Genomic DNA, 21,411 nt, shown 5'->3' with positions numbered 1-21,411 from the left:
CTGCCTTCTACTTCTTCTGTTCTCTCTCTCTGACCCCAGTGAGAAAAAGTTCTCTGTTTTTCAGAGCCCGAGTGATTAGGTTGGGGCTCCCAGGTGATACAGGATAGTATGCCCTAGATTTAGGTCCATAATTTTAATTACATCTGCAAAGTTCCCTTGGCCATATAATAAAACATATTCACAGGTTCCGATGGTTAGGGTAAGGACGTCTTTAGGGGGCCTTTCCACTGACTAGACATGGTCATGTGTTTTTAAAATTTGTAAGAGTGATATATGTGTGTATATATATATATATATATTTTTTTTTTTTGTCGTCTTTTGTAGAAGGTCCAGCATTCTCCATTCTCTTGTTAATCTAAGACAGTGTTTCTGAAGCTATCATTCTTTAGTGATTGTTGCTTCCTTTATAAAATAAGTTTCAGGAATGGCAACGAGCATTTTCTTAAAGATTGTGGGGGAACTCAGTTGCATAGAAAATATCAGAGACCATGGCACACAACCATTGACATTATGAAACTGTTAGTATTCATTCACACACAAGCACATGCATTCACACAAACATATACACACACAAGTATATCTGAACTAGATAAAGATGTAAATTATACTTAAAAAAAAAAAAGATTTATTTGTACTTATTTATTCTTGACTGCACTGGGTCTTCCTTGCTGTGGGCTTTCTCTAGTTGTGGTGACTGGGGGCTATTCTTCATTGCAGTGCCTGGGCTTCTCATTGCCGTGACTTCCCTCTGCGCAGAGCACAAGCTCAGTAATCATGGCTTGCAGGTTTAGTTGCCCCGCAGCACATGGGATCTTCCAGGACCAAGGATTGAACCTGTGTCCCCTGAATTGGCAGGTGGATTCTTAACCAGTGGACCAGGAAAGCCCCCAAAGTATACTTTTAGTATACTTCGTTAAAAATTTAAAATTTGAAAAGATAATTAAGAAACATAAGAACCTAGAAAAGTCCCTGCGGTCCAGTAGTTAGGGCTCTGTGCTTTCATTGCTAGGCAGGAGTTCAATCCTTGGTCTGGGGATTAAGATTCCATAAGACCCACTGGTACTACCAAAAAAAAAAAAGGTCCTAGAATTCACTGGAGCCGCCAGGTAGGTCTATTCTTGGTCCTGGAAAGATTTCTGAGCATTCTGGATGACAGAGGGCTAGCACAGGTGGTTTATAGAAGCCCAGGGGCTGATGGTTCCCTTTGATGCTGTAGGTGGAGCCCTCCGTCCTCAGTATGGAAGACTGAGGACCCTACTGTGTTGTCTCCATTTTCTCCTTTGTAGCTATGTCAAAGAGTCAGTTTGGACACGGGAAGAAAACTCTAGATACATTTTTCTGGATAAACGAGGTAACTGGAGAAATCACCTACCCCCAGCAGAAGACAGACGCACCCGCAGCGTCACCAGCTCCTCTCCAGAAGCCAGGAGAGGGACCCAGATCTCAGCGCGGGGCCCTGCAGGGTGCTCCTCCCAGCACCCAAGGCGCGGCCGGCACACTTGCGCAGAAGGCCGCCCCTCCACCCCCTCCTAAAGCTGCACGGAAAGACGTTGGCTCTCGAAACTCCTTCCCAGCTCCGCCGCCCTATCTCCTGGCCAAAGATGGAGCCCTGAGCCCCTCGCCGTTCTCTGCAGTTCCTGTCACCATCTCGCCGCCAGGAGGCGCTGGGCCACCGTTCAGCCCGCTTGGGCCAGCCCTTCTGCCGCAAGCCTCTGCCTTTCCTCCCAGCCCTTCAGGCCCCTGGGGCTTCACCTGCAAGCTGAAAAACATCCTTACTGGGAATAACCGATTTTCCTTTTGAGCCTGAGCAAATACGCCTGACCACGCCCTCCAAGCACCTTGCTGAACCATTGTCGCCTGGCACCAGTACTCCTTCACGCCATAAAAGACTGGCCTGCCTACCCTAGAAGCACTAAGGACCCTTGGCAGAGTTCTTATAAGAATATGCCCAGTGCTTTCAAACCCCATATAAATTTAACTTAGATTTTGACACTTTTTTTTGTTGTTGTTGTTTAAGAACTTCCTTTACCTCTCAAGACATCTTGGTATTTTAACTCTGGGATTCAAGAATTTGATTCTACTGTCAGCTGCAGAGTAATATGCCTAGTTCCCAGCCAGAGCCTGAAGGATCCCCACCTTGGTTGAGATAGGAACAAGGCAGGCTGAGTGGGACTCGAAGGCCTGGTGTCTTTGGGCACAATCTAGGGCCACCGGGGCTTTGGGGCTGCATTAAGGACTAGCCTGGACTCTGATCAGAAAGGGGTTAGAACTGGATCTGGGCGGTGGGGGGCAGCCTGGGGCCAGGCAGACTTTGGGCAAAGAGCCTCCCCAGTTAGAATAGGGGCTGAGCGATGCTCTGGTGGGAAAGTGGGCAGCCTCTGGGCCCCCGCAGGAGTGGAGTGACTCCTGCCTACTGACGTGATCATGCTGGGCAGGAGGTGCTAAGTGGAGGCTCTGAAACACCTTGTCCCAGCCTGAGGACCCCAGGAAAGCCCAGTTCTCTGGGCTGGAGAAGAAAGGCCTGGGATCCAGCCTCCATCCTCTGGCCAATGACCTTCTGACACTGCCAGGACCCCACCTCTCTTGCCCTCAGTTTCCCTCCCTGCGTGATGTGGGAGTGAGCCAGCCTGTCTGCAGGTCTGCTCAACTGCACAGTCTGCGACTGTGTCCCCAGAAACCAGGACTGGGTGAGGCCCCCAGGACACAGAGGGCCTGAAGGTCAGGTCGCAGGTGGGGTCAGCTGGTCCCAAGGGCATGGCCGAGCGCGGCAAAGGGCAGGGGCCATGAGCTCCACAGGGTTGAGGGGAATGACCAGTGTACACTCTCCAGGATCCCTGATGGATGGCCTTGACAAAGACCTCATTGTCATGGTTAGGGGTGCTGGCCTTTCAGGCAGAGTTGTTGCGGCCAGGCCCCTAGTCCTGACTTTGCAGGAGCTCCTTAGCCTCACTCTATCTAGCCCCCGAGAGTCTCAGCAAGTGTCCCAGGGATGCCCAGAGAGGTTCAAGCTCAGCTTGGGACAGGGACCAGGGCTCTGTTTATACCAGCAGAGTCCCCAGGGGAACAGTGACTATTACTAATCCTGTGGACAAACCGCCCAGAGCCCTTGGAGCATAGCATGGCTTGGTCTTTTGCCTCATGACCTGGCAGGGCCTCTTCTGCTGACCGTGTTCATGTGACAAAAGCTTGGCAGAAGTTTCTTGTCCAGGTTGGTCTGCCTGTCCATAGGGTGTCTAATCTGGAAAGTTAGCCAGCAGTGAGTGTAACCATTATCCCCGCACCTCTTCAAGCAAGGGCCCTGCAGTTAACAAGACCATATCGTTCACGCAAGGTCTGCACCATAGGCTAGTGTGTGTGTGCGCACATGCGCACACACGTACGTTAGGGGGCATGAAATGGGGGGAGGAAAAACAGAGATCTGTGGGTGGAGCGGTTCCCTGGTGACCCAGTGGTTAGGACTCCACACTTCCACAGCAGGGGATGCAGGTTTGATCCCTGGTCAGGGAACTAAGATTCAGCAACATGACCAAAAAAAAAAAAAAAGTTCTGTGGGTGGTTTTCAAGTCGGAGTGGAGTGACGATCACAGAGCTGTGAAGGCAGGGGCTTCTAGTTTCTATTTCCTTGTTACAGCGATCTGCATTTCTACTGACAGCTTAATTCCTTCAGTATTTTTATGACCTCCTTTTTTATCTCCGGGCCTCCCGAGATCGGAGAGGTCCCTTTCATCATTTGGTCTTTCAGGGAGATTCTCTCGTTCTTTTAATCAGTTTAGTTTTTAGTTTCTTCTTTTTCCTTACTTCTTGTCTCTGTGAATTTAGAAATAACAGTTACCTATTCTGGTCTCGAAGGGCTGTTTTTATGTGGGCCCATCCCTGCGTAGCCTGTGTGAGTCTAATATTTTTGGTGTGAGCGCTGTTTCAGTATGTCTGCCTGTCGCATTTTTCCTCAGTGCGTGCTAGCCATTATCCCCCGGATAGGAGGTGTGGTTGTGGTTGGTGGTACAATGACCGGAGCCTACCCTGGATGTGGAGTGGGGCCTCCTTTTTGCTTTGTGGTTGTCACGGCCCTGTCCGGGAGCAGGGTCTGCTTCCTACTTTAGGACAGAAGAAGCCTCCAGGTCTGGTTCTAAGCTGTGGTGTGAGGGAGGTGGGGCTGGAATGTTCCTGCTGGGAGTGAGTGAGTCAGTCAGTCGCTCAGTCGTGTCTGACTCTTTGCGACCCCATCATGGACTATAGCCCGCCAGGCTCCTCCGGCCATGGAATTTCCCAGGCAAGAATACTGCAGTGGGTTGCCATTCCCTTCTCCACGGATCTATCTTCCTGACCCAGGGATCGAACCCCGGTCTCCTGCACTGCAGGCAGACTCTTTAACCGTCTGAGCCTGCTGAGAGAGGAGCTGCTGAATATTCCTCTGCAGGATGTGTCCCCTGGGAAGTGTCTCCACAGTGTCGCCATCATCCGTTGTGCGCGCTCACAAAGCACACTTGTTGGCACTGCCCTCAGCCCACCTCATTCGTGGAACTGCCCATTCTCACTCACGGGAACACTGACAGTTGGCCCAGGAGTTTCTCAGGCACTGCGGTTGCAAAACTGCAGGTGCAGTTGTGTTTGAGTCTGGCACCGGGCCTGCTGGAGTCAGACACCTGGACCCACTGTGGGAGCTACGGAATAAACCCGGACCCTGCTCGCCTCTGGGTGTGCACCCGCAAAGCCTGCTGCTGCTGGTGTGGGACCCGCCCCAGCCTGGGAGCACCAGGAATGCACTCAGATGTCCCACAGCCGCTGTGCCTACAAAGACAAACAGCCCCTGGGAACTGGCTCAGATTTCAGCCCCGCCTCCATGTGTGGGCAGCCTGCTGGCTCGAGTGCTCCCAGAGTGGCTGGCAGCAGAGCTGTGTCCCCTGAGCACACGGAGCGTGAGGCTGATATGGTGGGGACGCGCCCCTCTCTTCGCACGTGTGTGAACGAGTCCGTTCTATGGCGGACTCGAGCTCTGTCCTCTGCACCCCGAACTGTGGCCCAGACCACATTCTAGTGTCAGCAGGCTGCAAACCCCAGTCCTCTCCTCCAGTCTGTCTGCTGAAGCCGGAGTTTCTGCACCTCAGCCCCCATGTGCAACAGTAGATGTGTGACTTGGGTTGGGGAGTGCAGTGAGGTGGCCAGGACTGCCTGCTGGTCGCTCTCTCTGTCCTGCCTGCCACACGCTGGCTGTTTTACCCTCCTCTAAGCCTCTGAAACTCCTTCGCAGTCCCAACTGATCTCCCTGCCAGTGAAGGGGCTTCCCAGAATGAGGGAACCTTTCCTCTTCCGCAGCTTTCTCCTAGGGGTGCAAGTCCTTCCTGTCCTTTCTTCCCCCTTCGTCCATCCTACTTGCTCTTGGAGGGGCAGATAAAGTGAGTTCCCAGGGCCGCTGTCTACATGGATGGTGTCGTGTCTCTGTCACACCTTCTGACGCCTTCCTGCTGTTCGTCCTGCTCACCCGGAAACCCTGCCTTATGCCTGCTGACATCTGGTCTAGGCCAGTGCCTGAGGTGGTGACAGAAAGAAAAACTGACCTCCTGAAGACTGAGGGTGAAATCCAATGGCTCCTTCCCATGTGGCCACGCCCTGTGCTGAGCCAGTTTCCCCAGCATGAGCTGCTGTGGTGGACTTTGGGGCAGAGGTATACAGATGTTGCTTCCAGAACACTTGCAGCCACTGGTGGGACCCAGTTCATGGCCTGGCCCAGCTACAGCAGGGACAGTGGGGGCTGCCTGAGCAGTCTGGACTGAGGGGCAAGGCCAAGGCCACTGCCAGGTCACTCAGGAGGAGCAGAGGTGCACCACCTCTGCTGGTCCTCACAATGGTCGCCCAGGGCCAGGTAAAGTCAGCCTTGACCCCCCGCTGACCTGTGTGCACCATTGTGGCCAGGACTGACACGACTGACCCCAAGGCGCTCCACCCTCATAGGACCATCGCATTGCTGGATGTGTGGTGCTGACACACACACAATGCCTGGTGCTGACCTGGGGGTGGACGCTCCCAGAGCTGGGGGTGCTCCCGCCCGCGTGGACGCCTCACAGCCCTTGGGGTGCCTGGGTTCTAATCCCACATCCCCTGCCTGCTGCAGACAGAAGGGCCTGGCGCCAAACCTTCACCTTATAGTTTCCCTGTATGAAACATGTCAGCTTAGAGAAAATAGTCCCTCAAGTGCTCTGTAACAGGACAGGGTTTGGAGTGACCAGTAGAACCAGGTTGCAGTAGCTGGGATGTAGGCGGGGAAGAGGGTCCCCTGGTGTCAACTCAGGTCTGCTTTGGGCACTGGCAGCTCCACTTCCTCCTCCTCTTCCAACTGCTGAGGAGCAAGAGGCACCTGGGCTGGTGGCCAAGGACCGTCCAAGGGAGGGCTCTTTTCCAGGGTCAGACTCACTCAGGGTGAGGAAGAGCTCCAAGAACTTGCCCTGGGCCTCCTTTCACAGATGGGGAGACTGAGGCCAAGGGTTAGCAGTTTCCAAAGGGGAGCTGGCTCCTGAAGCAGCCATGGCTCCTCTTGCCCAACTGTCCATCCCTCAAGGCCCACAGCCCTCTCGTGACTCAGGGAGGCTGCCTGGAGGAGGAGGATTAGAAAGGAGGCGGGGCCTTGGGAGACCTGTCCTGTGGACAGTCATGCCTCTGGATGAACACTTCCCTGACGGGACAGCCTGGGCAGAGGGTGCACCCCTGGATGAACTCAGGGCTCAGGTTCCTATGGAGAGCTGAGGATTCAAGGTTAGAGGGGTCTGATCCTGTCCTAGCTTTCAGTGGTGGGAGAGAAAGTTTTTCCAGAACTTTTTTGTTAGATTGGGAGAGGAAGTCAAATAGGCATAAACAGGCAACGATGTTTTTGTAAATTCCTTTATGTTGAAATAGCTGTAAACCATTAATGAATGAGAAAGTGATGATCTGGTTAACGTATTATTTATTATGTAACAGTTCTGAGACAAAGTGCAATTCAAAACATATTACTGAGGATTCTGTATTAGTTGATCTTAGAAATGGCATAATCCAAACTTATTTTTCCAATTTTTTTTTTTTTGGGGGGCATGCAGTTTGTTAGATCTTAGCTCCCCAACCAGGGATCGAACCTGTGCCCTCAGTGGTAAAAGCACTGAGTCCTAACCACTGTTCCACCACTGAAGTCCCTCCAGTAAATCTTCCTGTGTAACCTCTGAAGAATGTTTCACTCCCATTATTTGGTTCTGGAAAACTTTCACAGGCAGCAACATTTTTACATTAGAAAAAAAAATATAAGTACAGTTGTTAGGCACAGGTTAAAAGGGGTGGTATGCACAAATTATACTAAATACAAATCAATACTTATTCACACACACATTTGTACTTTAACTGTTCAAATAATCAATTTTAGATAAATTTAAAACATGCTTCTAGAATTGATTTTAACATCTGCCTTTCTAATACTCTATGGAAAATTTCCTTTATTTCTGCAGCAGTAAGAGCCTCAAAAATGGGTGTTACAGACCTGGATTCACCTTGTCCTTTTGAGAAATAAGTGGAAGAGGTTTGGGATCTGGTATTGTCCTAAGGGAAATATCTGCAGAGGAGCCCTGTGTCTACAGAGCTTGGGGCTGGGTTATAGGTTCAGCGAAGTCCACACAACTGTGGACAGGAGGTGACTCGGGCATTTCAATCTGTGCTCCAATCACTGGAAGACCAGGGTAGAGAGGGGTGACAGATCCTGAGTGGTCTGAATCATTTCAAACTGGACCCTAATTGGTAGAACTCTTTGAGAAACAAGGATTTTTCTGGGGAGTGTCTGTCCATGAAAACAAATCAATCACCTTATTCAATGATTCAAAAAAAATTCACTGTCTCTTGGTTATAGGCTGCTGACAATTACAGTATCTTAACGGGTAGGAAAACTTTATTTTTAAGAAACTTTTTATTTTGTATTGGGGTATAGCCGATTAACAATGTTGTGATAGTTTCAGAGGAACAGAGAAGGGACTCAGTCATACATATATACATGTACCTATTGAAAACTTTAAATCCCCCGTCATTGGATGTGCTTTAACAAACTGTTGCAGATGGCTTATGATAACGTCAATATCGTATGTTCATTCAGTGACTTTTTCCAATCTACTCTGTCTTTAGGCAAAATTCGGTTCATGAATTTGTGCCACCCATGTCACCTGTTTTGGACTCAAGACAGCACATAATTGGCTACAAAGTATAGGTATGTGTACTGATACCATGTGATATAACCATAAAGTTGCATGTTGAATTGCTGCATGTGGAAATGAGTTCCAAGACTTCAGAGCTATACTGAATGAGACCTGTTTATACTTACCAGTGTTCACGCATATATATAAAAAAAGAATATATATATATATATATATATATATATATATATATCTTTCATGGAGGTAGAATCCTCCATTTTCATACCACTACAAATGTGTTCTAACATCTTTTCTGCCAATCAGATAAACACTATCTGGGGAGGAATAAGAAACCATTGGCAGGTAAAACCTTTTAAAAACAAGTTTCCTAATAGAAATTAATTTAAAAAGTCTACTTCCAAAGCAGCAATTAGAAACTCTGTTCCTGTAACATGTAAATAATACTGTTATATCAAGTTGTGGATTTTAAATAAGTTTCTTATCTCTTTAAAAAATAATATAGATTTCTGTGTTATTTAATGGCTTCTCCATTCTTCCAATTCCAAGGAATACAAAGGTCTCCATCCTGCATGACAGAGTAGAAATGTGAAACACAAAGGTGCATCCCTTGTAGGTAAGGCAGCGATTGTTCTAGAAGTCTCTTACAGCAATCCACCATCTGTATACTAGAAACGCTGGGCTCCTTGTAAAACTTTTCCAGAGAGAATTTCTTCGTGGAAGCCCGCATCAATTCATCTTCAATGACCTTCAACCTGTTATGTCAAAAACAAAACATAACGATTGCTACAAGCTATAACCAAATAAAACAACATAAAATGAACATTAAAAAGAACCCATTTTTTGTATATCGGGCTGTTAGTTTCTACTCTCAACACTGAAAATGGTTCTTCCATTTTTGTTTTTTTAAAATATTTACTTATTTGACTGCACTGGGTCTCAGCTGCGGCATGTGGGATCCTGTTCCCCAACCAGGGATCGAACCTGGGCCCCCTGCATTGAGGACACACAGTCTCAGCCAGTGGACCACCAGGGAATTCCCATTTCTTAAAAAAAATCTTTGGAGTATACTTGATTTACAACGTTATATTTGCAGGAGCTATAGGGCAACTAAACTGAGTCATACATACACTTATATCTACTCTTTTTTAGATTATTTCCCCATATAGCTTATGACAAAGAGTGTCGAGTATTGTGCTCTACATTAGGTCTTTGTTGATTATATAAATTATATATATCTTAATATATATCTTAATCCTAACCACCTAAATTACCCTCTCCCTTCAGTTCAGTTCAGTCACTCAGTTGTGTCCGACTCTTTACGACCCCATGAATCGCAGCACGCCAGGCCTCCCTGTCCATCACCAACTCCCAGAGTTCACTCAGACTCACGTCCATCGAGTCCGTGATGCCATCCAGCCATCTCATCCTCTGTCGTCCCCTTCTCCTCCTGCCCCCAACCCCTCCCAGCATCAGGGTCTTTTCCAATGAGTCAACTCTTCACATGAGGTGGCCAAAGTACTGGAGTTTCAGCTTTAGCATCATTCCTTCCAAAGAAATCGCAGGACTGATCTCTTTTAGGATGGACTGGTTGGATCTCCTTGCAGTCCAAGGGACTCTCAAGAGTCTTCTCCAACACCACAGTTCAAAAGCATCAATTCTTCAGTGCTCAGCTTTCTTCACAGTCCAACTCTCACATCCATACATGACCACAGGAAAAATCATAGCCGTGACTAGATGGATCTTTGTTGGCAAAGTAATGTCTCTGCTTTTGAATATGCTATCTAGGTCGGTCATAACTTTCCTTCCAAGGAGTAAGCGTCTTTTAATTTCATGGCTGCAATCACCATCTACAGTGATTTTGGAGCCCCCCAAAAATAAAGTCTGACACTGTTTCCACTGTTTCCCCATCTATTTCCCATGAAGTGATGGGACCAGATGCCATGATCTTAGTTTTCTGAATGTTGAGCTTTAAGCCAACTTTTTCACTCCCCTCTTTCACTTTCATCAAGAGGCTTTTTAGTTCCTCTTCACTTTCTGCCATAAGGGCGGTGTCATCTACATATCTGAGGTTATTGATATTTTTCCCAGCAATCTTGATTCCAGCTTGTGCTTCTTCCAGCCTAGAGTTTCTCATGATGTACTCTGCATATAAGTTAAATAAGCAAGGTGACAACATATAGCCTTGATGTACTCCTTTTCCTTTCCCCTTTTGCCATAACTTTATATTCTAGGTCTATGAGTCTGTTTTGTAAATTACTTTATTTGTATCAATTTTTAGATTCCAGCTGTAAGTGATAGCCTGTGATACTTGTCTTTGTCTCTCTGACTTACTTCACTTTCTCTGATCATCTCTAGGTCATCCATGTTGCTGCAGATGGCACTATTTCATTGTCTTTTATGCCTGAGTAATATTCCATTGCAACATGTACTACATATTTATCCATTCCCCTATCGATGGGACATTTTGGTGCCCTCCATGTTTCGGCTATTGTAAAGAGTGCTGCAATGAACGCTGGGGTGCATTCATTCCTTTTCAAAGGATGGTTTTCTCCGGATACACGGGTTTCTTCTGGGTGATTCCGGGAGTGGCACTGTTGGATCATATGCTAGCTCTAGTTTTACTTTTTAAAGAACCTCCATACTGTTCTCCACAGCGGCTGTTACCAGTTTCCATTCCCACCAATGGTGGGTGGAGGAGGTTTCCTTTTACTCCACATTCTCTCCAGCATTTGTGGTTTGTAGATTTTTTGATGATGGCCATTCTGACAGGTGCAAGGAGATACCCTGTAGTTTTGATTTGCTTTTCTCCAGCATTTTGCAATGTTCAGCATCTTTTCATGTACTTTTTTCTTAAACAGTTTAAGATTGGCTTCTTGAAAGTCTGCCCTGTTTTGACATCTCTTTCAACTACATATTGCAGGACATTTCTTGAAGGCAGGTGTCATTTACAGCCCTGCAGGCCTTGTGAATATTAAGTGTCCATCAGCACTGGTTGGAAGCTGTTGTTATGAGAAGTGGCCACACAGGCAGCAGCATTTTTTCATGCCCAATTCTGCTTCCTCGGGCAACCAGAGCCCTAGAAGTTGTGTTTCTAGGTTCTAAATTGGAGTGGAAAGTGCCTGAACCAACACGGAAGGGCTTGTGTCCCATTACTTTTTTTCCCTTACCTATCACTCTCCGAACAAATCTTAACCCCAGGAAATCGCTGATGCTGAGGCTGCTGTTGTGTGTAGGTGGAGCGACTCTAAGGAAGGAGCTTGGAAGTGGAAACCCTACCACCAGGCAACATGGAGACAGGGTGACTTTCCAAAACTCTTCCAGCACAGAGCCGTCCAGCATTTGTGGGCAACAGTAGGCTTGGTGTGGGTGGAGGAGGGCCAGCCTGGATCTGAAGAGTGAGGTTCCATGCACTAAGGACGAGGCCCTGCGGATCCAGGGAAAGGCTCATTTGCATTCCCATCCTCACACCTCCCTCAGCCAGGAACAGTCCACCCTTGGGACCCACGCCTGCTCAGGCCCATCGGACGTGACACCAGCGTAGCCCGTTAGGATAGAGGGGTCGAGGATAGGCAGTTGTATTTTTCCTTATCATGGAATTCGTATTTTCTACTGGAGCACAGTTTATTTACAATGTGTTTCTTTCATGTCACACCAGTTGACTCAGTTTTACATACACATACACCTTATTCTTTTTTGGGTTCTTTTCCCATATACGTTATTACTGAGTGTTGAGTAGACTTCCCAATGCTGAACAGTAGGTGTGTGTTAATGATCTATTTTATATGTATACTAATGTATACGGTAACTCCAGCCCCCTAATTTATCCCTCCACCCCACCTTTCTGAATACCTAAATATTTTTAAATATTAGACTAGATTAGAATGGTAAGACAGGAAGAGGGCCAAGAGTACTCACTCTTCTTTCCTCTTCATGTTCTCTCTTGCCTGTTGGGCTTTGGTGAGAATAAACCACTGGAGGTTTGCTGGATCACAAAGGACTGGGATGTTAAAATGCCCGAGTTCATGCAAGCTTGGGGCATATCTGTCACTGTAATAAAGTATACATAAAAGGAAGAATCAGCCATCTCTCCATCCCCTAAGTTCCACCCCTGAAGGAATGGTTTTATTAGTCTGATTAATGGAAAAGGAATTCATTAGGAAAATCTACCTTAAAGGTAGAGCAAAACTGCCATGAAGTTTTGCTGTCCCCAAAGAGAAACATTTTATCAGGATGACCATATCCTTCCTGTGGCCTTCCTCATCTGTAACATGGGGGCAGAAACCCACTCCATGGTGAGGTTCTGAGAGCTAAAGAGAGACAATGCATTTAAGTTCCAAGCACAGTGCCAGAAATGCACACTGCTGATTTCACATTAGTTTAATCCTATAGTTTTCCACAGGACTGACTTGCCCTGTAAGTGGCAATGTTATTTACAGAATGTTCAAGAAACTCAATCTTTCTAATCCTCTCACGTTGACTTTTCTCATGTGTAAAAACTGTTGCCAATGGAGGTAGTAACATTCCTTTTCCTTTCTTTAACTGCTAAGAATCGCATATGGAAATACAAAACAATTTCATGCAATACATATACAACTGGTGTGAGTGAATGAATGAAAGTAACAGTTTCAGATACTAACCTGTTAAGGATCATTTGTAAACCACGCAGACTTCGAGGGTGAAAAGGTATTCGACTTTTCAAGAGTCTATTATAGAACATGTCAAGAAGAGAGTAATATTCTTCAAGTGTCAACACTGGCTGTAATTCTTCAATATAAACAACTTGGATGCCACCGAGAAGATGGCTTATTTGGTCCTCCAAATGTGCCAGCCTCCTCTGCAGGTCAAAATAACTCGGTAATCTTTCAAAAAGCTACAGTATTTAAAAAAGGAAAAGGAAGGAATATTTAGTTTTGTTACTTTAAGAGTCCAAATTTAGGACTCCAATCAATGGTATGAGAAATTCTAACAAGAAAATTTTTTTCCTATAGGGAAAGTTCAAGTAAGTGATAAGAAAAAGACTATGGAATGCTGTAAATATTAATATTCAAAACAAACCACTGTAAATCTTAGGGACTTTTAGATAGGAACTGAAGGGATTGCAAAAGAAAAGAAATACGTTCCAAATAAAAGTAAGTCCTAAGTACTAATATGTAAATATTCAGGTAGAAATCTTAGTTTACACAAATTAAATGATATAATGAAGGTATAATGAAATAAAGTCTATGTATTTCAACTCCAAGTCTATTTCTTCAGAATTTTAGTTTAACTAAATTCACTTATGAAGCATCTGTAAGTGAATTAAAGCACTAAAATGGGCCCTTGGAGTGTAGAGATTAAGAGTTTGTGCCCCTGTTTGTCAGGGGCTCATGGTCAGGGTGCAGGGAAACAAAACAGGAATCAGAATTCAGCGTAACAAATGCCTCCTCAGGGTGAAGGGACTGGAGAGTCAAGCAAAGGTTCCTAAGACATCTGATGTGACCAATAAAAGATAAAGAGGATTTAGAGAAGGTCAGATGCATTGCTAATTACTGGAGAAATGCAAATCTTAACTATTACAATGAGGTATCACCTTACACCGGTCAGATGGCCACCACCAGAAAGTCTACAAATAACAAGTGCTGGAGAGGGTGTGCAGAAAAGGGAACCCTCCTACACAGTTGGTGGGAATGTAACTTGGTGCAGCCGCTATAGAAAACATCATGGAAATTCCTTCAAAAACTATAAAAAAGACACATGTACCCCAATGTTCATAGCAGCACTATTTACGACAGCCAAGATACAGAAACAACCTAAATGTCTCCTGACAGGTGCGTGGATAAAGAAGATGTGGTGTATATATACACACAATGGGTATTACTTGGCCACAGTCAAGAATGAAATAACGCCATCTGCAGCAACAAGGATGGAGCTAGAGATGATTATACTAAGCGAAGTAAGACAAAGACAAATACCACAAATACCATATGGTATCACTTATATATGGGATCAATAATATGATGGAAATAAACTTATTTATGAAGCAGAAACAGACCCTCAGACATAGAAGACAAACTTAAGAGTCTGTCTAAGGAAAAGGAGGTGGGGGAAGATAAATTAGCAGTTTGGGGTTAGTATGAAAAACTGCTATATAAAATATCAACAAGGTCCTACTGTTTAGCACAGGGAACTAAATTCAGTATCCTGTAATAAGCCATAATGAGAAAGAATAGGAAAAAGGATACATATATGTATATATGACTGGATCACTTTCCTGTATGCCAGAAATGAACACAATATTGAAAATCAACTGTACTTCAATTAAAAAGAAAGAGCAGAGAAGGTCAGTCGCATGTGGGAAAGTTTTAGGAGAAGAAAAAAGCATGCGCAAACTTGGAAGCATCATGAGGATCCCCTCGGCTGCACTTCCATAGCTGCCAACACCTCTGCTCCCCCCACTCCTGACCCCTGGCAACCACTGATCTGTTCTTTAATTTTATTGTTTGAAGAATGTTATATAAATGGAATCATACAGCATGTAATCGTGTGAGATTGACTTTTTTCATATCGCACAATGGCCCTGAGATCCACCCAAGATCTTGACTGTATCAGCAGTTCATTCCTTATTGCTGAATGACATTCTGCTGCGTGGATGCACTGCAGTTTGTGTTTGCTATCATAAACATTTATGCACAGTTTTTGTGTGAGCATACTTTTTCATTTCTCTAGTATAAATGCCTAAGAGGAAGAGGGTAGCTGCCAAACCACATGGTAAGCATGTGTTTATTAGTATTGTAAGAAACTGCCAGACTTGTTTCCAGAGTGCCCGGGCCATTTCACATTCTCAACAGGAATGGATGAGGGATCCTGTTTCTCTGTATCCCTGCCAGCATGTGGTGGTCACTGTTTTTCACTTTGGCCATTCTGACAGGTGTACAGTGGTATCTCACTGTAGTTTTAATTTGCATTTCTATATGGTGTTTTATGAGCTTATTTGTCATCTGTACGTCCTCTTCTGTGACGTGTGCGTTCATGTCTTCGGCCCATTTTCTAACTGAATTATTTTTTATTTATTTATTTTAATCTATTGAGTTTTGAGAGTTGTTTATATATTTAGATACAAAGGGTTAGGGTTAGGATTAGACTTGGTCAGATAGGTGGTTTGCAAATATCTTCTGTCAGATATTTGATATGAACAGATATTTCACAGAGGACATATGGATGGCAGATATGTACATGAAAAGATGCTCACTGCCATCCATCATTAGAGAAATGTAAAAACACACAATGAAATAAGACTACACACCTCTTAGAATGGCTAAAAATAAAAAGATGACCATAGCAGGGACTTCCCTGCTGGTCCAGGGCCTGGGGCTCTATGCTTCTAATGTAGGGACTTCCCCAGTGGTCCAGGGACCGGGACTCCATGCTTCTATTGTAGGGGGCGTGGGTTCGATCCCTGGTCAGAGAACTAAGATCCTATGTGCCATGCAGTGAGATTAAAATAAATAAATAAATTAATTAAAAGATCACCAAAGGAAGTATTGGCAGTTTCTTGAAAAGTTAAAATACCCTAACACATCTGGCCATTCCACTTTTAGGTATTTACCCAATAGAAAAGGAAATATATGTTCATTTAAACTCTGTAGATAAATGTTTATAGCAGCTTTATTTTTAAGTAGCCAAAAGCTGACATAACCCAGTAGCCATCAATAAATGAATGGAAAAACAAACTGATATATATCCACAGGACAGAATACTTTGGGGAAATAAAAAAAATTAATTCTTGATACATGCAATAGCATGAATGAATCTCAAAATAATTATGCCGACTGAAAGAAATCAGATCCTCCCCAACATACTCTGTGATTCTACTCAGATACAAGTCTAGAAATATGAACTAATCTCTAGTGACAGAGAGCAGACCAGTGGCTGCTTTGGGAGGGCGTGGTGGGATGGAGGAGGTGTTTACACAGGGGTATGCACATGATTTGGTGGGTGATGGATGTGCTCACTCTCCTGATTATGGGGACGGTTTCACAGGTTTTTACATACGTCATATCTCAGCAGATCATACCCACCAAACATGCACAGTCTATTGTGTCAATTATACATAGTATATCTGTTGAAAAGAAAACCAAAAACCCAACAGAATGCAGGCCTTTAGGCTGTGCTTTAGAAAAGACTGTAAAATTTTCCAAATAAAAATGGACTTAAAAAATCAGTTATCTAAGAATTTAAACTACTGATTATAAAGCATCTGCTCTGCACACAGCTGAAACTATGATTCAAAGTTTTTTTTCAGTTTGCTGACATATTAGCAGTTTTCTGAAACAAAAGTATGTTGAAGACAAATCTTTTTTTGTTTGTTTTGCTCTTAAGCTTTTTCTTACTTTTGTCCAGTGGTGATGGACATCCATTGTTCCTAGCATCACATGGCCCACTGCACTCATCCCGGACCGGTCTGTAAATATTATTGTACATCCTGATGATAAAACACAAACCCTTTGGTCACTGTCCAGAGAGGCTTTATTTTTTTAGCACTGTGCAAATAATTACATTTCATGTATCAATTCAGGAGTAAACTTGGTAGAAGTTATTGTTTCATTCAAAGGAATAGACTTAACAATTCAGCTGAGATCAAGCCACATCTACACAGACTTTCAACAGTTTTCCTCTAGAATATACAGATTTGTATAGCTGTTAAGGGATATGGATTTCGAAAGCGAATGGAAATTGTTTACCTTTTGCATTTTTAAGGGTTTCCAAGTTCTGCTGGGCTAAGCGGCCTAAACTGTGTAGCTGGCTGCAGCGGTGGGCGATGCCCCAGCTCCTCTGCCACCTGGTCCAACACAGCACACAGGCCCGTTATCACCCGTGTCCCCCCAGAGGGAGGCGCATACTCACCCCCACCTGCCTGACTTCTGTGAAAGCTCCAAGTGTAAACACTTTCCTTATAAATCTGAGTTATCTTCAACAATTATGATTTAAATAAAGAAGAACATTTAAGAACTCTGCGATTCTGCAAGCACAGGATAAAGGTGCTGTTACTATATCCAAACAGTCATTTGGTTCAATATAAGAAAACAGTCCTCATAATGAAGGCTGAAAGCAAAACAGGCTGCAGCAAAACGGTCATAGAAGTTTAAGCACCAGGCCAGATGACAATACCTCAGGGAGTCCCATGGATGAATCACACCACCCGCTCCTTAGGGCTGTAGCTGTTAAACCTATTTTATAATAAACTTCAGCAAATGATTTCTAAGTTTATGAAAACTTTTTAAAAAGTCATATGGTGATTATAGTTAATAATAATACTGTCATGCATTTTGAAAATTGCTTAAAGAGTAGATCTTAAAAGTTCTCATCACAAGAAAAAAATTTTCCTAGCTATGTATGATGACAGCTGTCAACTAGAATTATTGTGATCATTTTATAATGAATATGAATAATGAATTATTATATAAAACACTTGGAAGTAGTATAATGCTATATATCAACTATATCTCAATTTAAAAAATTTTAAAAAGTCATGCTATATAACACAGAAGCAAAGAATACAACATTTTTTTTTTCTTTCCCTTTCTCTTTTTTTTTCAGTTGTTCAGTCAGATGTGTCCAACTCTTTGCGACCCTATAGACTGTAGCCCGCCAGGCCCCTCTGTCCATGGAATTCTCCAGGCAAAAATACTGAAGTGGGTTGCCATGTCCTTCTCCAGGGGATGTGCCCTCCCCAGGGACTGAACCTGCACTTCCTGTGTCTCCTACATTGCAGGTGGATTCCTTATGTGCTGAGCCATCAGTGAAGCCCTCCTTTTCTCTTTTTAAACTCAAATACCAAACTTATATGTTGGAGAAATACTGATTTTTAAAATACATTATATGCATATATGCATATGGAAAAGTATATTTTTCTTATAAGCCCATTATGTTATTATGCTAAAAAAATTATTCTGCTAAAAATATCAGTATCTAAACCTTACTTCACCTTTTTAAATAAGAAATTCATAATGGTTTTCTTAGATAAACATTTGATTAGTTTCATAAAAAGATAATTGAAAATTTAGTGAATGGAATAATTAAAGATGCAAATATTTATTTAACTATTAGAAACCTTTACCAATAGGTAACACATGTTTATTTTAATCTATAAATCAGGTTTTCTCTTCTTCATTACCTGATATCTGACAGCTGCAACTGATGAGACAGTTCATCTTTTAAACGATCGAGTTCTTTTCTAAGTGGCAAACTATTTTTCAGCTTTTTAACAGCACTTTTCCCATTGTTATCTAACCAGGATCTAGAAAGAAAGAAAAAAAAAAAGAGATGTACACTTTGCAATACTAACTCTAATGCAAACATTTCTACTATTAAAAGATGTGTTCATTACCTTAAAGCAGCCCTAATGTTAAAGCGAGTTTCCCATCAAACCTTTACCAAGTTATAAGCACTCCTGCCAAGCCTACTTTTAGAGTAAACTCCTACTTCTAAAACAGGCTTCTTGGAGAACTGCCAGCACCTGTTAATCTTGTTTTAGTTATGACAACTTCCTTAGCCTAGCAAAAAAATTGAACTTTCATTACACCAAAGCTTGTTACTAGATTTCCAGAAATGGGATTATTTTTTAAAAATCTAAGATGCTTCAAGGACTTCTCTGGTGGTCCAGGGGTTAAGACTCCATGCTTCCAAAGCAGGGGGTGCAGGTTTGATCCCTTGATGGGAACCAAGATCCTGCATGTCCCACCCCCCTTGCCCCCAAAAGGCTGAATATTTAGGAATTCCCTGGTGATCCAGTGGTTAGGACTCTGTGCTTCTGCTGCAGGGGGGCATGGGTTTGATCCTGGGTTTAAGGATTAAGATACTGCATGCCCTGCAGTGTGGCCAAAAAATAAAGAATAATAATAATTTTAAAAAGCATTAAAAATAAGTTAAAAAAAATTAAACCTCCATTATGTTTATTGCACTTTTCAGAAGGCTCTCCTAGGCCTTCACTTATATCAGTCATCTCCATGTGAGGGCAGGGCTACCCCTTCTCCAACTAGAGCAAATGATGTGGTCGTGCAGCCAGACAGCGAAAAAGTCAACTCAGAAGACGTACCGAATGGTACTGGTGTCATTTAAAAGGCACTATTTCCTGATGAAGGAACTTGCAAAGGTGACTCTATGGATTCTAACTGGGTAGATCCAGCTTCTTCCTTGGTCTTCATCTTGTCTATTAGCACCGAGTTCTCTCTGCTCACTGCAAACCCTGCCCTCCCTGCCCCGCCCACCTTTCTGTCCAAAGGCTCCCACTGCTCAGACCTTACTAGTCACTGCCCACCTCCTCCTCCCAAGTGTGTCTGCTGGCCCCTTAGTTTCTTTCCACCCAACTAAGTGGCCGGCTCTACTCTCACATCTCCCCTCCTTGATCTTTCTCCCATAACTACATCATGGGCTCAGCAGAAAGATGTTCTCTTAAATTTGCATTTCTCAGTGAAATCTTAAAGTCTGCCTAGGGATTAGAGGGGGACAGCTTTCAGAACAGAGCTGAAGGCAGCTGACGTGGCCTTGTACAGAACAGCACGCTCCACCCGCTCCCCGCTCTCAGGCTGTCTCTCCCTCAGTGTTACAGTGGCCACAGCACAGGCATGCTGGCTCTGGCTCAGGGTCTCTTTCCCGAGGGAAATCTGCACAAACAAGGCCTTGGTCGTGCCTGGGAGTGCAGGAGTGGCCGTGGTAGAATAGCAAGCAGACTCCAGGGCCAGAGGAACATTTTGGGTGGAGGTGGAGTGGGCCTTGGGTACAGCTGAGAAAGAGAAAGCTCCAGGGAGTCTGGGGGAAGATGGTCTAAAGTGCCCCACCCTCAGGACATCTGACACCCCACTGGACACCTGTCAGTGACAGTCAGGTGTTATGATAATGGTGCAGAAAGGCTCATTTGTCCATCTCAAAAATGCCTGCCAAGTAAACCTTTTTAGGGTTCTTTTTAATAGTCACTTTAAAGGTTGTAGATGTTGTGATCTACAATATTTAAAAACTAATCAAGTTGAGGGAATTCCCTGGTGGTACAGTGGTTAGGACCCCACACAGGGCACGGGTTCGATCCCTAGTTGGGGAGCTAAGGTCCTGAAAGACATGTGGTGTGGCCGAAAAAAGAAAGTCAAGTTGAAACTCCCAGAACCAGTCAAATATTTATCCTGAAGGCCTAACAGTATAAGGAAGACACATCTAGCAAGGAGGAGAGAGAGAAGCAACTGGAAGAGAATATATGAGCTTCTATGAGGACAAAGCAAGAATGAATTACTTCTGCCTGGAAGGTTCTACAGAGCAGGTTAAGTGACCTGGAACCTGAGAGATGGATCAGGTTTTCCCAGGCAGATTAGTGAGAGGGAAGGGCATGCCCACCAGGCTAGCACACAGGGAAGTGTGAGATGAACCAGATCACACAATGCCTGGGGGTGGGGTGGGGCGTGGGATGAGACTGGAGGGGGATGTGCGTGTGTGGCAGAGAGAGATCCTAAAATGTCTTGCACACTGCGATAAGGAACTGGGACCTTGCACTCTTAAGTAAAGGTGTCTTACGTTTTTTTGGCCGCTGCAAAGATCTTAGTTCCTGGACAGAGGTGAACTCAGCCCCCTGCAGTGAAAGTGCAGAGTCCTCATCACTGGACCGCCAGGGAGTCCCTACATTCCACATTTTTTTTGATTCACTAATTGTGCGCAGTTGTTAATAATTCTTCCTACTCCCCTTTTAACAATATTGGTAAAGACTTGTCATTTCTGCATGGTGTGTGAGAAATAAGAAAAATAAAAATATCTTACTTTATGTCATGATTATTAGCTATTACAATTCTTCCATTTTCCCTCATTTATTAAGTAATACATATTAATTTACTTTAAATTAGGTAAGAAAAAGGATGATTTGTAGACAAATGAATTATCAAGCAAATACCATGTTTCCTTTTGGGACCAAATGTCTTAAAATGTGAACTGAAATAGAATCTTATGATTATATATTCATGACCTGATTTTTGGAGTTCTTACATTTAATGTATAAAATTTAAGTGGCCTAGTTTAACAATTTTTGTGTTTTGCTTCTAAACCCTGAGACAAAAATGAAGATTCTACAGTTGGCATTTATCTATCTATGTAGACATTAGATCTATCTATGTGATAGTTTCAGGTGAACCATGAAGGGACTCGGCCATACATATACATGTAGTCATTCTTCCCCATTACATCAGTTTTAAGAGGACTGCAAGATCTGTTATAAACAAGGCTAAAACATGTTAAAACA

General features: G+C 44.0%; 1 protein-coding gene across 4 annotated transcripts in view; it reads right to left on the bottom strand.

Annotated features, from left to right (window-relative positions):
- Positions 1–8,658: 8,658 nt before the first annotated feature.
- The window catches only part of TCAIM (T cell activation inhibitor, mitochondrial), a 35,821-nt gene continuing 23,068 nt past the window's right edge, over positions 8,659–21,411 (bottom strand). For all 4 annotated transcript variants that reach the window (XM_069560796.1, XM_069560798.1, XM_069560797.1 and 1 more), the window contains 6 exons: positions 18,313–18,435; positions 16,880–16,977; positions 16,529–16,620; positions 12,797–13,029; positions 12,075–12,206; positions 8,659–8,911 (listed from right to left, as the gene is read on the bottom strand). In XM_069560796.1, coding sequence (XP_069416897.1) covers positions 8,671–8,911; positions 12,075–12,206; positions 12,797–13,029; positions 16,529–16,620; positions 16,880–16,977; positions 18,313–18,435 — 919 coding nt within the window. In that variant the 3' untranslated portion in view covers positions 8,659–8,670. The remainder of the gene's footprint in view (positions 8,912–12,074; positions 12,207–12,796; positions 13,030–16,528; positions 16,621–16,879; positions 16,978–18,312; positions 18,436–21,411) is intronic.

Source organism: Ovis canadensis, chromosome 19 (genome assembly GCF_042477335.2).
Source record: "Ovis canadensis isolate MfBH-ARS-UI-01 breed Bighorn chromosome 19, ARS-UI_OviCan_v2, whole genome shotgun sequence".
Lineage (NCBI taxonomy): Eukaryota > Metazoa > Chordata > Mammalia > Artiodactyla > Bovidae > Ovis > Ovis canadensis.
The sequence above is the reverse complement of the archived record's forward strand: the minus strand, read 5'-3'. Positions and strand labels throughout refer to the sequence as shown.